At 59.6% G+C, this 15,746-nt stretch overlaps 1 protein-coding gene across 1 annotated transcript in view; it reads right to left on the reverse strand.

Moving 5' to 3' along the window:
• Positions 1-15,746, reverse strand: part of FHOD1 (formin homology 2 domain containing 1) — a 63,347-nt gene that overhangs the window by 14,213 nt on the left and 33,388 nt on the right. The window contains exons 4-11 of the mRNA XM_073307286.1: positions 14,582-14,649; positions 12,894-12,999; positions 11,527-11,621; positions 9,194-9,305; positions 5,771-5,865; positions 5,364-5,507; positions 4,218-4,447; positions 3,609-3,716 (exon numbers count right to left, since the gene is read on the reverse strand). Of these exons, the coding sequence (XP_073163387.1) occupies positions 3,609-3,716; positions 4,218-4,447; positions 5,364-5,507; positions 5,771-5,865; positions 9,194-9,305; positions 11,527-11,621; positions 12,894-12,999; positions 14,582-14,649 (958 nt within the window). The remainder of the gene's footprint in view (positions 1-3,608; positions 3,717-4,217; positions 4,448-5,363; positions 5,508-5,770; positions 5,866-9,193; positions 9,306-11,526; positions 11,622-12,893; positions 13,000-14,581; positions 14,650-15,746) is intronic.

Genomic DNA, 15,746 nt, shown 5'->3' on the forward strand with positions numbered 1-15,746 from the left:
CGCTGCCCGGCGCGGCGCGGCCCATGCTTTCCGCATGCTTTCCACACGGCAGCCGCCTCTCAGCTCCACTCAGCCGGCGCCCTGTGTCAGGACAGCCCCGAGCCTGAGCACAAACGGGAAAGCACGCCCCAGAGCAAACGGCCCTGCCCCTCCTGTGCTGCCAGCCCCGGCTCTCCCCGGCGCTCTCCAGGCCAATCCATCTAAGGGCACGTCTGGGCTGAAGACGTCACACCAGCACCAGTTCTGACCCAGCTAGAGCGCTAGGAGCAGAAGCGGAGGCAGGGCGAGGCGAGCAGCGTGAGGGGCAAGCTACCCAGCTACGTGCAGAGTATCTGGGCTGCCACTGGACTGGGGCACACAGCCCCTCCCGCTGGTCATGGCTATGCTAGTTTTTGCACGCTGGCCTATCAGAGCTAGCACTGGGACCAGGGAATCACACCCCCAGCTCCAGTGTGGACTTACCCTAAGGGGATGTCTACACTGCAAGGTAAGCCCCGGGTCTGAACTCAGGCTCCAGCTGAAACCGCCTTCCACCTACACGCAAACCGAGCAAACCCAGGGTCCCATAAGGGGGCAGAGTCCAAGCCAGGACCCAGGGTCTGAGCCCTATTGCTTTGCAGTGTAGATGCAGCCCCACTGGACTCGTGCTCTGGGCATCTGCCAAAAATATCCCACCATCCCATGTCCCGACTTTCCTTGTCTTCTTGGCAGTCAAGTTTGGTGGACAGTCAAGTTTTCCCAGCACTGCACCATGACCAAAGGGCTAGAGCATTCCCATGCTGGGAGGGCGCTAGGAAGTCTGGGATACGGGTGGTTGGACTCGGGCCTGCATAGTGCAGTCAAGTCACTGGAGCCCCAGCTTGGGACCCAACCTTTCCTAAGCTGGGGTTACCAATGAGTGTAGACACAAGCCCTAGGTTAGCAAATCCCAGCTCTGCTACGTCATGTTCTACTGACCCTGGGCTAACACTGCAGTGTAGACACATCCTCCATCTGCCACCACAGTTGGGGCTCCCTCCCGCTGCTCTGAGCATAGCCTCTTGTCCAGCCCAGCGTACATTCCCAGGCTCTGCTGAGAGCTCCCGTCTGGAGAAGCGAGATCCACTAACAATGGGACAAACTGCCATTTGCACTCAGAGACGAGGGGCTCAGCACCCTGCGTGCTCCTCCTGCCCCCTAGGCCAGCCAACAGCCCCCTGGGCATAGCACATGCTGGTCACTCAACAGGCTGCCACCATCAGTCCAGTCACTCCCTCCCTCAGCAGAGGGCCCCCCCCCGGTTATAGGAGCAGCCATGGCGAAGGTCACTGGGGCAAGGAATGGGGTTCCATGCATGGATCAGTCGTTCACAAGGGCTCATGGAGGGGCTGCCACCCTTCCCACACCCACCATGCTTCCAGAGGGCATCCCGGCAGCCATTTTCACACCCAGTTTGGGACCCACAGCAAACGAGCTGCCAGTTAGCACAGCCAGCCTCCAGCCACGCACAGCAGCCCCTGGAAAGCGGATTCTAGTGATGCCCTGGGGCAGGCCCAGCTGCTGAACCAGGTGCTGGAACCCTCAAGGGCACCCGGCCATAACCAGGCAGCTTCCCGCTCCTCTCCATCCAGAGGCAGTACAAGGGGCCAGCCCAAATGAACAGCACGAGGGACTCTTATACAGAGACCCCAACCCCGAGGATGGCGCTGCCAGTCCAGCAGTCAGAGTGCAGCGGCTCAGGTCTCACTCAGACATGGGCCTGCACCAGGCCGCTCCGCACTCCCCAGCAGCGGGCTAGCTGGTTGCTCTCTGCGTGCTCTCTGCGTCTGGGGTTACGTCTGCCTAAGAACCAGCGTGCTGGTGAGGGGAAGGCTGCACGGTGCTCCGCTGGCCCTCGGTGTTGCAGAGAGAGGACGAAGCAGAGGGGGGAAGCGCTGCAGAGACAAGCAGTAGGGTTCCTGCATCGCTGTGGAGGTGTCTGGACAAGCTCAGCCCCGAGAGGAGGTCTCTGGCCCCAGCCTAGGATAATGCCTAGTGTAGCAGGCTCAGGGGTCAGTGATCAGAAAAGACTGGCCCTTGATTGCTGAGTGGAATGTAGATCCCAGCCCAGCGAAGGAGTTGCAGGAAGTGCTTCCCGGCAACACGAAGCATGTAATGGGGACAGAATCGTGTGGCCAGCACTAGAGGAGACCCAGGCCGGGAAGCAGCAGCAGCTGCAGCCTCAAACAAGCAAACCCCAGTGCAGCACCCACACTCCAGACTAATGGAGTGCAGGGAGAGGCAGCCTGGACAGAGCAGCCTCAGGCAGGGAGAGGCAACTAGCCAGCAGCACACCGGGAAGGGTCACATGCACACACACGCAGCCTCCGTGTCACTTACCAAACAGGGGCAGTTTGGTGAAGTCTGAAAAAAGGAAAGAAAGTTTAGGCAGAGGAGAATCAGTGCCGAGAGAAGGAGCAGAGAGCGTGAGAGCTGGAGTTAGAGATGCCACCCATCCACGGGGGGAGAGCCGCTTGAGCGGAGCCCTAGGGGCAGCACCTGCAGAGGAGCGGGCAGGCCATTCCCCTGGCGCTGGCTGGGATCCCGGTATTCGCAGAGACCCCACTCTGCGGGGGGATGATGCTGGCTGCATGCTGGAGGGCCTTCCCCTTTTCCCCCTTTGGGAGGGTACTGATCACCCACCAGACGCCTCCACCCAGCTGAGCAGGGCCCAGAGACCAACAGCTGGGACCCCCCCGCCAGTGTGCTCTCTCCACAGGTTACATCAGTATGCTGACTCCAGAGCACAGCAATTTCTGGAGCGCCCGCCCCCCGAGCGTGGACAGTGCCGGCTGGGTCCCTCTAGCGCAGTGCGGCCCCCTCCTGCCAGCCCATCCGCTACACAACGCTCCTGCACACCAGGACAGCTTCCCTCCACGCCACTCCCTTCCCATCGTCACCTGGAGCTCCCAAGGAACCGCCGCTCCTCCACAGGGGGGGCTGGCTCCCGAGCCCTAGGAACCATTCGGGATCTCCCACCGGCCTCCCCTGTCCCACACAGCCCTTCTTGCGCAGGCCAGGGCCCCAGGCATCCCCAGAAGAATGGGCTGTCGATGGGCTCCCCTGGTCCCCCACAGGAGGGGTCCTGGGGCTAAGCAGCGCCACCGACCCACAGCCTGAAACACTCTCAAGAGCACCTGAGACCATGAACAGGCCCCAGTTCAGGTCACTGCGGGGACATCAACACTGCAAAGGAAACCCCTGGCACCCAGTCTGAGACCCGGCGAGCCGGGAGGGTCTCAGAGCCCGTGCGGGAAAATCCACTCTGCTGTTTTCAGCCCCACAGTGCCAGCCGGAGTTACTTGATCTGGGCTCTCAGACTCATTGCTGCGGTGGTTTATTTATTTATTTTGCTGTGCAGACGCACTCTGGGGTATCTCTGCTGAGACGGGGGGGAGGGGAATGGGGAGGGAAGAGGTGTCTCTGCCAGGTGCCTCCTTGCCTCAGTCCCTCTGGCCCCCCCTCAGAGTCACGCTCCCGTAGTCCTGCCCTGAGCCTCCCCCAGGCCTGTCTCGCGCCGTGCCCCAGCAGGAAGGGTTCCCCAGGGCCAGCACACGCTCCTCAGTTCCCGCCAAGTTGAGGCAACTCACTTGAAAACGCTCCTCTCCCCCAGGCTGGGGTGCTCCCTCTCCTCCGGGGAGGCCAGCGCAGAGAGCCGCACATTGGACATGCTGTTGTAAACACTCTCGAAGCAGGGCCTGAAACGGCAGCAGTACAGACTCAACCCGCGCCCCACGAGCCAGCTCCCCTTAGCAGCCGTGCGGGGTGGGCCAGCGAGGCGTGCAGCCTGGCACGCGCCAAGAGGGGCTCCTGCTGTTACGTTTCAATGAATCACACACAGCACCCCATCATTCACCTGCAGGGGGTGCACACGGAGACTCGGGGCCTCGCCGCAGACACTTCATCCAGGGTGCCCACAGGCCAAGCACCCGGACAGGAGCCCTGCAGGTCCAGCCTGGCTAAGCCAGCCCTGAGGAGTGGGAGATGGAGCAGATCCCTGGCTGGGCATGCCCAGCCCACTGCCTCAGCTGTGCCCCAGCCTCTGCAGGACCACCACGCCCTCCATCAGCGCAGAACAGTCCTGCACCAAACACCCAAGGCCTCGTGGTGGGCACCAGAACCCAGCTTGGTTCCTGCACACCGCACCCAGCCCAGCGACTGACCAGCCTGCCTATCCCTGCTGGACGCCTGGTACTCACGGAGCTGGGCTGCTCTCCAGCACCACCTCGGCAGTGGGTTCCCCTGGGGGGCTGGAGGGCCCAGGCAGCTTGTTGTCCTCCACGGCTGGGCTTGGGGAGCTTGCACTGGCTCCAGCATCCACGTTGCCACCCAGGGAGCGCCGGCCCCGCCGGTTCTCGTCTGTTTTCCTCCGCTCCTTGCGTGCCCCCGGCGGCAGCTCTTCGACTCCGTCTTCATGTTTGAGCGAGCTCTGCGGAGAGCAGTGCATGGGCAGAGCGTGCCAGGACACACTGGGCTGCCTCCCAGTGCTGTCGGGCCCCGTTACCCCACGCTGCCATGGGGCTCCCTCTGCTCACCGGGCGCAGGTGTTGCCTGCCTGCCCCTGGCTGCCTCTGCCCATCTGACCTACACCGTCTCCACGGCGCCGATGCTCTCCTTTTAACCACACGGCAGACTTCTAGCCCTCACGGCTACGGAAATAACCTCCCAGCTTCAAACACGTGTGAGCCAAGGCTGCCTCCTCTGCCCAAGCCTGCTGACAGCCTGAACCAATGGCTCCAAGAGGCGTGATCGCCCCCAGCACTCGTCAGCCTCGCTGCGGGGCAACGGACGTCTAGCCACGGGATGCCAAGTGTGACACAGGGGAGAGTTCAGCGACGGCTGCCCCAGCACAACCCCTCTGTGACCCAGAGACCTTCTCCATCCCTTCTGCACGCTGGGGAGGGGGCTGGCATCATGCCCGGCTGGGGGGAGATACACCATTGCTGTGTGGGGCAGCGACCCCAGGCTCACCGGGAAGCAGTGAGATTTCCACCAGGCCATTCAGGAGCCTAAGTGCTTGGAGCCTTGGGCATGCTGGGGGTCGGCAGCCCTAGGCCTGTCCCAACAGCCCAGTGACCTGCCCAGGCCCGGTGCGGCTGGAGCATCTGCGTATCAGTACCTGGCAGGCCCTCACTTTCCTGTCCAACCTCCAGGGCATTTCCCTGCAGGCAGGATGCTCCGGTAGGTGTGGCCAGGGCAATCCCAGAACCCCCAGCGTAAGTGGGGGGAGGGTCCTTCCAAGCCCCTGGCCTGCACCCGAGGGCAGGGGAGGTGGAGCTCTCAAGGGGCAGCACGTTGGAGGGGCAGGGGGCTGCGGCCCATGGGGAGAGGGGAAATGCACTCACTTCGTAGACTGCGAACTGCTGCTTCACGTCCGGATCCAGGCCTTTGCCGTGCATATGGCGCTGCACAATGCTCTCCATCCCCTGCTGCTCCAGGCAGTCCGTCACATCGTAGAACGAGTCCTGGTCCGGGAGGGCCGCCAGCGTCTGAGCGACACCGAGGGGACGCAGTCAGGCCAGCCCGCGCCGCAGGGGCTAGCAGGCCTCTTGCCCACACCCCCCAGCCCAGGTGCCAGAGCAGGACTGCACAGGTGAAGGGTGGGGGGGAGGAGAAACACAGGGGCCACTCCCAGGAACATGCTCCGCTCCACCCCACCCCACAGCCGCCAGCTGCTTGTTCTTTTCCCTCTGAGCAGCCGGGGGTTGGCAGGATGTGCTGGGCTGCGGCCGCTCTGCCCCGCAGTACTGACCTTGTTGATGAGCGTCATCGCAAACACCAGCAGCTCCGTGTCAGCCCCATTGCGCTCCTCTAAGATTGCAACCAGGTTGGACCATGGATATGCACCTAGGAAACAGCACCACAAGCCTGGCAAACAGGGTCCCCAAGCAGGGCAAGCTTCCTCCTCGTGACTGGTGGGCCCCGCAGTCCAGGCAACCAGATCAGCCACTTCTGGACTCCCCATTCCCCCCACAAGGAAGTGTCAGGGGGCAGAGCCCCCACCAGCTTATTACACAGCACTGTGTGTCCCATGGAGAGTTTTGTCACCTGAGACCCAGGACTCAGAGCTACAGTCTGTTTGTGCCCAGGGAGGTGGGAGCTCCGAAAGAGGATCCTATGTTAACACATCCAACGAGAGCCTCCAAGTGGGGCTTAATGCCATATGAGGACAGTAGCTGGGCCCACTGGTCCAGCCAGCACACCATGCACCACGTGCTGGGGAGAGTGACGAATGTGGGAATTCTGGTAATACTTTTATGAGTCTTGTGTGCCTCAGTTTCCCTCTGTGCTTTGTACTACTGTGTGCTGAGTGTAATGCACAGGAGACAGCAGGGAGCTGTCTGGGGTGACAAGAATGGGGTCACTAAGGCCTGGCTGGGATCAACCCACATCAATGGAAGATTTGACAGAGACAATGGAAACCCCAGTGACTGAACCATCGACCCCTGTCAGTGGGAGGCTCTCGGCTTGGCTGGCTGGCTCACGGGTGCACTCCACAAGGTCCTGCAGCAGGTGGACAATGGGAGGTGGCAGCAGCAGGGGGTGCTTAAGAACTGGGCTCTCACCTGGGACTGAGACAAAAAGGAACAGAGAAGGAGAAAGGAAACCAAGATGGTTCCCAGAGCAGCATAGCTCAAGGGAGGCCCAGGGCCGGCCAGGATGGACTACATCTTAACCTTTGCTTCTCTCTGCTAACCTAAGGGCTTCCCCGTGCTGTCTTCTGCATGACCATAGACCCGGCTGCCTGGTGTCACTGCAAACACTGGCTGAGGTGCTTCGAACGCTGAGGAGGGTGCAAGTCTCTGACCAGGCACCTATCTCAGCTGGCATTGCCAGGCAGAGCTCAAGGGGGAAGCCACAGAGGCTGCGTGGCCTGCCCTTGCAGGGACCCCTGGGGGTCTGGCACACGGAGGGGGTTACTCCTAGGGACTGATTAAAAGCTGGGGTGCTATATCACTCCTACGGCTTCATGACGGGGAGCCCAGGGGCACACGTGTAACAGAGGAAGAAGCTCTCCTATTCCAGCCAGGTTCCTCAAGCTGACGCCCGCCCTCCCCGCTCTCACAGCGCTGGGGGCTCACAGACCTCGCTGCTGTGGAGCATGGGGCTGGAGCGGCACTGCTCCGCTCCTTCCCCTCCGAGAGCGCAGGGCAGCTTTGGGAGCTATTCTCCATGCTCAGGGCTCCGTCTGTGCGGGAGGCTGCTGCTGCCACGGCAGCCTCCACCCTGCGCCCTGGACCCTGGCCGCGAGGGCTCGGCTTTCCTCCCCAGCGTCTGGCGCAGATGAGTACAGAGAGCCCAGTGGACCAAGGGGGAACGGCAGCAGAGACATCCAGCTTGGCACTGCAGCGTGCTCTCCGTGGAGCTGGCCCGAGAATGGCCGCGAGCCCCCTGGGAGCTGCCAGCCCCTGCAGCAGGCCCGCCCAAGGCAGCATGACGCACCAGGCTGGAACCTGGCTCTCTGACAGCCAGTCCAGAGCGAGGTGTTCTCTGGGATGGCCCTGCACCCCATCTGCTCCCTTCAGGGCATGCACGGCCCTGGTGTGACGGAGGCGCCCAGGCACCACCTGTTACCAGAGGCCCAGCACAGCCTGCACCATGGCGATACCTCATGCAGAAGGAGGATCCCTACACGAGCTTTACTCCCCTCCTTCTCCGTCTTCACGGCAGAGTTAACCCGGGCTCCGACCCGGGAGTCGCCCCCCTCTCATCCCCCGCTCGCTTCAGTGTGCTGCTGCTTTAAACCCAGGCTAGCTGGCCTGGCTGCAGCTGTAGCTAGAGCTCAAATTCTGCCTTCGCTCGGGCTGGTCACAGGCCCAACTTCACAGAGAGGACCCTGGCTCAGCCACTCGACGGCTGACAGTCCTCCACTGCTTTCCCGCAATTCCTCCCACGTGCCCAGGACAGACAAGTTCCCCCACAATTCCCTGGGGCGGAACACCTCCGCTCTCCGCAGCACCAAGCAGCTGGGGACGTGCCCCAGAAGTCCCAGGGCCACACAGGCGAGTGCGGCCCCAGTGCGGACTGGGTAACTGGAGCCTGGCTGTGCAGCGTAGGGACCGCAGGGCACTCACCACTAGGACACTTCAATACCCCGACCGGCCACCAGAGGCCGCTGTAGCACCACGCGCAGGCCAGCACGGCCCCAGCGGCTCAGAGCCGGAGCACCAGGCTCACGCAGGGCCCCCGAGATCAGGACCCAGGCCACCCGGCGAGACCCGCACACCCTCTTCCTCCCAGCACAGCGGGTCTCCCTGTAAATCCCACAGGGCGCTGGCAGCTTCCTTTCCAGCCTGAGACACTGCCCCAAGCCTGGGGCATCCCTGGCCAGTCACCCTCTGCAGGATGCGACTGGGCGGCACTTTAATCTCTTCCCTCCCACGGGACCATCCCGCTCTCCTTGGGGCTCACAGTCCTACCCAGAGCCTGGGCACGGCTCGCCAGGGCGGGGGCCAGCTGCAGCAGCCGCATGGGTGCGCGTTGCTGGAGAAAGCGGCATGCCCCGGGAACAGACGGCTCTCATGGCAGGCAGGCAGGCGGCTGGAGAGTTAAGGTGGCAGGTTTCCTGTCCCGTGGCAGCTATCTTCTCAATGAACAACCCAGCCCCCGGGCACGCCAAGGCTCAGGCTGGATGGGGAGCTCGCTCGCAGGCCGGGGCATCAGCACAGAGCACCCTGAGACAGGGCAGCAGACCGGGCTGAGGACGGGGAGGGCACGGTGGGAGGGCAGCAAGTTACCATCTGAAGCACAGAGCTGCTGCTGAGCCTCCAGAACATCGGAGCGCCGTGCGGCCAGCTGGGGCTCCTGGGGGCGCCCTGGGCTCTTCTACCAGCTCAGCTGGCATGCAGCACGATGGGACGTTTATAGCCGAGCCTTTTGAATCGCATGCGCCCAAATCCCTGCCTCAGGAGCATGAGGGTTCAGTTACCAGCAATGCCCTGTGCGCCCGGCATGCCCCGCAGTGCTGACCCGGGCAGCGTGTAGGGCCTGAGTGCGACTGAGTCTGACGCGAGTGTGTGCTGTTACTGTGAAAGGGGGGCCTGTGGGGGGACCCAATGAGGGGACCCATCCAGGGCACCCCTATTTCAATCCCGAGCGTGTGCGCACTGCAGCTCACAGCCTGCCAGCCAGCTTCCCCCAGGCACCGGGGGGGGGGGGGGGTTGCCATGCTCACCTCTAGCCTGCTCCACCGTGTTGACAGCCTGGATGAGGAGCTGGGCATTGGACTCCGTATACTCCACGAACACCAGCAGCAGCTTCAGCGCCGTTTTCACCACCAGGCGGTACTGGGGAGGCAGAGGGGCGTATTAAAGGGGTGGGGTGTGAGGAGCTCACAGCAGCTGCCCTGGTCCTCAGTGCAGAGGGGAGAGGTCAGGTCCTAGCACACAATGCTCTTGGTGCCGGACGAGCCACTCCTGGTCAGGATCAGGGCCGCACTTCAGCCAGCAAGCTGTGCTGCACAGAGAACAGACTCTGAGGGCTGGTGCCGGCCGAAGCAGAGGCAGCCCCCAGACCGAGCTTGCACTTCTAGTCCTTGCCGCGTCTCTGTCAGGCCAGGCAGCTCCGCCAAGTGCACTGGGGGAGGCCACCTTGTTCACAGCCCACGTCTGCCTGCGGCTGGGCACATTTTGTCCCTGAAGTGTCAAACTCCACTCGCAGCAGGACATGCAGGCGGCTCTACAGCTTCTGGGTCAATGAGAAAGGCCCCCAAAGGGACCCCCTTTACCAGGATCCCTTTAGGCAGGTAGGAAACGCACCAAGTGCCAGCGAGCCCTCCTGGGCACGTCTTCAAACACGCCAACTGAGGTAATGGAAGTTACTGGCTGTAACTGGAGGTTCTTCGAGACATGGGGTCCCTATCGGTATCCCACACGTGGGTACGCGAGTGCCCTGCACCTGAGTCCGGAACGTCTTCAAAGCCCTGGCCGTTGACCCACACGTGTGCAGTAATTCTCCTCGCGCTCCCGACCCAGGGTGTAAGAGGCAGGGCAGGTCGATGCTGCTCCGGCCGGATGCAAAGCAGAGGGGACGGAGTGCGGGGGTGGAATACAGATAGGGACCACACTGCTCAAAGAAGCTCCAGTTACAGTAAGTAACCAACACGACTAGTTCGAGGGCTGGTCTCTAGGTGTATTGCACATGCGGGTGACTCAAGCAGGACTCAGACTGGAGGAGGGTGCGAGGAAGCTGGCAGCAGAGGTGCTGCCATCCCTATGGCTGCCTCCGCTCTTGCTGACAGTTTGAACACAGTGCGAAGCGAAAGCGTAGACTGAAATCCACGTCGCCACCCTGCAGACATCCAATAAGGATGCTGGGGAGGCAGCTTGTGCCCACAGGGAGCAAGTTGTGATACACCCCGGGGGGGGAACTTTGATATGTTGTAGCGTTCTAAGATGCATTCTGAAACTGACTTAGAAACCCTTGGTGAGGATATGGCTTGTCCCCACAACCTTCCTGCCATGGATAAATCGAGTGTCCACAGTATCAAGCGCAGGCTGGTGGGGATGCTAAAACGGCCACCATTTAGCCAGGTAGCAGCGTCTAGTAGAATCCTTCCTGCTTTGGGTCAGGAGTGGAGACTGCAGGTAGGGGAGGAAGATATCCTCCGACGTTACAAAGGTCTCCATAGGACCCGGAATCCAAGGCATTCCAGTAGAAGTCCCTGAAGGGCCCGGTTTGCCTGACGTAGCCGGATGGTCTTTGCATAGATAAGCTGGTCCGGACAATGACGCCCGGGTCACCGCGGGGCCGCATAGCCTCCTCCAGCAGGAGCTTCTTCAGTCGGAGCTCTTAGGCCTCCAGTTCTGGGCAGGAAGGATTTACAGATCCTGCACTTGGCAGAGATATGTGCCTCATCCAGACAGCACAGGCACCAGTGATGCTCATTGCTGATGGAGAAGGAGCGAGGGCAGCAGACGCAGTTCTTGAATCCTGGGACTCAGGCCCTGCGGCAGTAAGAAGGAACTGGAGGGGTGTCGACCTGCACTGCCTCTTGTACCGTCGGTCGGGAGCACGAGGCGAGTCTACGGACACTGCTTTGAAGAAATGCCGGACTCAGGTGCATGGCGCACGCGTGCCCACATGTGGAACACGCCTAGGGACCATCGTTCAAAGGAGGACTGCTCTGGAATACATGTGCGCACAGCCCCCACAGCACAAGGTCTGAGCTCTACAGGTATCTAGATAATAAGCCACCAAACATAGCCCGGGGCAGAGCCCTGCTTAACCTGCCCTCAGCGAGCGCATGCAGAGCCCAGCTGGACAGGGAGTGAGGCACAGGCCTGGCACTGGGGGTGAGCGAACAGGCAGGTTACCCACGCGGAGAGGATTCAGGGCAGGGAGTGCAAAAGCACTCAGCAGCCCCACCCCCTAGCACGCTCCTCATGGAAAGTGCAAGGCCAGTGCACGGAAAGCCCTCCCCTGGACAAATCCCAGCTGCAATAAAGCAGAGGGAGTGGAGGCTGGGAGTAGGCAGCAATCGCGGGGCGTGCTCTCGGTGTCACTCACCATGCTTCCGCAGAGTGTGTAGAGCCACTGTACAGTCTCGTTGTGCGCGATCACGCCCAACATGCCGTCCACAAACAGCATGATCTGGCTCAGCGCTGTGAGGGAAAGAGCAGTGTGACACGCGGCTAGAAAGGGGTAAACATCCTGCAAAACAAATAACCCTCAAAAGACAGTGGGGAGATCAGGTTTTTGTTTTTGGATATTTACAGGCGTATGAGTAGGGTGGATAATGTAATCAACAGTCCCTGTCTATGTTGTATTCTGATAATTCAGAGATCAAAAGAAGATCCTAGCATTTAGCTGAATTGTAAACACAGGTATCACGGTATTCATCTCTCTTTGAAATGTCCTGTGTCATCCTAATTACCTTTTGTTCCTCGAGGAGCTCTGAACTTGCCAAAGGGGACATGAAATTGTATAAAAGATCCTAAGGTCCTGATTCTCTCATCTCAGATCTGCTTAGATTTCATCAGGGAAGTCTGTGTCGCAAGACTGAGGTCCCAGTTATACTGTTACACCCTGAATATGAGATTTGGACATTGGATTGTAACCTATGAACTGAACTCTAGAGGAACTCTTTGCAACTGCGAAGCTCACCATCTCTGCTATGAATCTGATCCTCAATGAATTGAACTCAAGTCTGTCTGTATATTGATCTTTTAACCATACTCTCTCTCTGATGTGTTTTAATAAATTTTAGTGTAGTTAATAAGAATTGTCTGGAGCATGTATTTGGGTAATATCTGAAACATTTAGTAAACTGGAAGGTGATGTGTCCGATCCTTCGGGATTGGTAGACCCTTTTCTTTTATACGATGAAATAAGATTTTCAGAAATCATCATATTTGACGTGGGTACCTGGATGGAGGCCTGAGGCTGGATCACTTTAAGGGAACTGTGTTGTTTGGACTTCTGAGTAACCAGTGAGGTAATAAAGAAGCTGTTTTATGCTGGCTTGGTAATCTAAGTATTGGAATATCCACCAGCTTTTTGGGGATTGTCTGCCCCATTCCATTCACCCTAACTGAGTGACCACAGCTGGCCCCCACTAGGACCCCGGTCACAAGCAGTAGGAGGCAAGGCTCAGCACCCGCCTTGCCACGCGGTGCAGGGGGGCCGTCTCGCACAGCTCCTGGTCAGAGCTCACCGGCAGGCTGGGCCTGGTGCAGAGACACGGCTCAGAGAGGGACAGAGCTTACAATGCCTGCCACCTCCCCCGAGCAGTGCTCCCTCTCCGGCTGGGACTCCCGCACCCAGCGTGTGTGTCTCTGGGCCACTGGGGGCTCAAGGCCCTCCCGGCAGGCGAGTGGATCTGGGCCCTACCGGGGCGGGGGGGGGCAGGCCGGAGGGCCAGTCCCATCACCAACCTCGCAGAATGTAGTTCTGGTAGTTCTGGTCGGCCCCGGCCCCCACTTTGATTAAGCAGGTCAGCCCCTCCGAGGTCACGAACTCTGGCACCAGGTCTTTATCCTCCTGCAGCACAAACCAGAGATCACACGGATCCGCCCGCAGGGGTCCAGGCCCCACCATCACGGCTCCGGGGGGACAGGCGGCTCAAACAGGCCCCTAGCCGTACCCCCGCTAAGGCAGGGATGGAGCAGACAGGGCAAGACTGGTAGAGGAGGAGAGCCCAAGGGCTGCCCCTACCCGACAGCTAGGGGTGGCGTGGTCCGACAAGGGGCCAATGCCGGCTGCGGCTGTGTTGTACCTAGGGCCCTATGTTCTCAGTTTTTATTTCATTTAATTTTTCTCGGGAATTTACAAAATCAGGTGAAAATCAGTGCAAAAAAAACCCCGTTCGTTTTTCTGGGTAAATATCAGGGTTTATTTTGGTAGACAGAAAGACCGGAAAAAAGTATTCAGCAGATGAATGCTTTGAATTCCGTTCATCAACGTGGTTTGCTGCAGAACGAAGACCGAACTCAGAACACAGTGCCACCTCGGAGTTTAAGAAAATAATATCTCTAATCCCTAAATAAAACTTTTGCTCTGAATAAACAGTTTAGTGGTGTACACTTAGAACTATTGGCCTATAAATATTTACATTTAGACATTGAGCCACACCATTTGCAGTGCATACACTCAACGTCACCCTTTTCTCCTGTTTTTGTTTTGTTTTTTATTTATTATTTTCTAATACTTCCTTGTCTTCTGAACCATGTTCTGATACAGATTTCTGTTTTCTTCCCATTTTAGCATGTCAAATCTTTAAACCATTATCTGCTAACAGCTTGAAATGTGTACGTGGTGGGCATGAGATTCATCAGTACAGACAGACAGACGCACACGCACTTCAGAACCTGCCTGTTTGTTTATTGTGTGTATCTTCTAGACTAATACAGAGCCTTCCTTCACCAGGCAGCTTTGCATATACGCACAGACTAATGTATTATCGTGATACAATACATTTAATAAGATGTGTATTTTCCTAATAAAACAAATTATTTTTTATACATTTGAAGGATACAAAAGCAGGGTGAAAATCAGAAAAAAATGAATACGACTTTTTGTAAAATGTGGGAATTTTTCAGTAAAAATAGACTTAAAACGGAAAACAAAGGAGCTTAGCTATATCCTGTGGGTGGGGGGAGAAGGGACTAGTGCTGGCGGTGCCAGCTGGTTACCGCTGGGTGAGAAGCAGTGGGACAGTGGGGTGCTGCAGGCATTGACAGGTGCGGTTCAAGGCACCAGCCCAAATCTGCAGCCACCCTGGGGGCAGGGGCTGGGTTAACAAACCCATACTGCCAGAGCCCCCACTCCCCAGGCACTATGCCCTGCAGCTCCCTCGGTGTGGAATTGGGGACACCAGGAATCGGGCATTCGGAAAGGCAGGATACATGGGGGCATTTATTACTCAAACCAGCAGCTGGGGGGCTTGTCTGATGGGATCCCCCAGCATCCCCTAATGCCACAGGCCCCCCATGCTGCCCCAGAATGACCAGCTGCCCCCGTGGAGCCCTGCACCACACATGGCCCTGGGCACAGACCCACAGGGCCTGAGGTCACTGGGCTGCGGGGTGGGACGGTGCCCCACAGTGGGGCTGGGGGAACGTACCTGAAAGAGCTGCTTGAGGGAGAAGAGGGAGCGCCTCAGCTCCGGCCCTTGAGAGTTGTACAGCTTCTCTGGAAAGGAAGGAGACGCAGCTGCTGCATTACGGGGGGTGGGGACACGGACCCTGGAGCATCCCCCAGGAATGGGGAAAACCACGAACCCTCCCTGCTGCAGCCGGAGCAGAGGGGGAGAGCACACGCTGGCCAGGCTCCATGCCCAGCCAGGGCTCAGCAGGGCTCTCTCTCCCTTTGAGAGGGGACGGAGGGCGGCTGGTGCCATTGATGTGACTTTCACCTTGGGGCAGGGATCAAAGCTGGAGACATCCACCCCACAAGGAAGGGGTGTGACACAGATGGGCTGGGGCACTGCGCCTGCGAAACTGGCTGCCCATACTTACGTGCAGGCCAGAGGCCGCTATGCCCGGGACTGAACCAGCCAGGGGCCGAGGGCCACCCGTGCTGCAATGTGGCTTCGAGGGCTCCAGCTGGGAGGCTGCCCGGCTCTGCCCAGCAGGACAGTCCTGCTTCCTGGCCTACCCCAGTGCCTGCCACCTACCGCAACGGCCGGCTCCTCCCGTTTGCAGAACCCAGAGGCCCCCCCAGCACAGGCAAGCGCCCCTCAGCTGACTCCCAAGGGGTCCCATGCACCCATCTCTTCCCCTCGGGGTGGTGGCAAGAGAAGCCCACCGGCTGGGCCCCAGGGTGCTGCAGCAGGGAGGAGGTTGGGAGGGGATGGGGCCAGGTTCCTTAGCCTCTCCCTGCTGAGGTCTGCATGCTGTGGTAACCCCTCATCTCCTGGCCCAGCGGGTTTGTGCAGAGTCCGAAACCTAGGCAGTGCCATTCGCACCAGGAGGGGCGCCCCCAGGGCATCACAGGCCTCCCGTTAGCACAGGGCTCAAGAACCTTCAAGTGACCCAGCTGGGGCCGGCTTGGAACCAGTTCCCGCCAGGGGAAGGCTCTGGATCCCATTCTCCATCCCACGGCGCAAGGCCTGTGTCCCGCTCCCTGAGCCGGTCCATTCCCCACGCCCCGGTAAGGGAGGTGCTCTGCTCTGTGTATGCTGCAGCCCTCTGGAGTCAGGGTAGCACCTGCCATGCAAGAACCTGCCATGGGGAGAGGGATAGCTCAGTGGTTTGAGCATTGGCCTGCTAAACCCAGGGTTGTGAGTT

Source organism: Lepidochelys kempii, chromosome 12 (assembly GCF_965140265.1).
Source record: "Lepidochelys kempii isolate rLepKem1 chromosome 12, rLepKem1.hap2, whole genome shotgun sequence".
Taxonomy (NCBI): Eukaryota; Metazoa; Chordata; order Testudines; family Cheloniidae; genus Lepidochelys; species Lepidochelys kempii.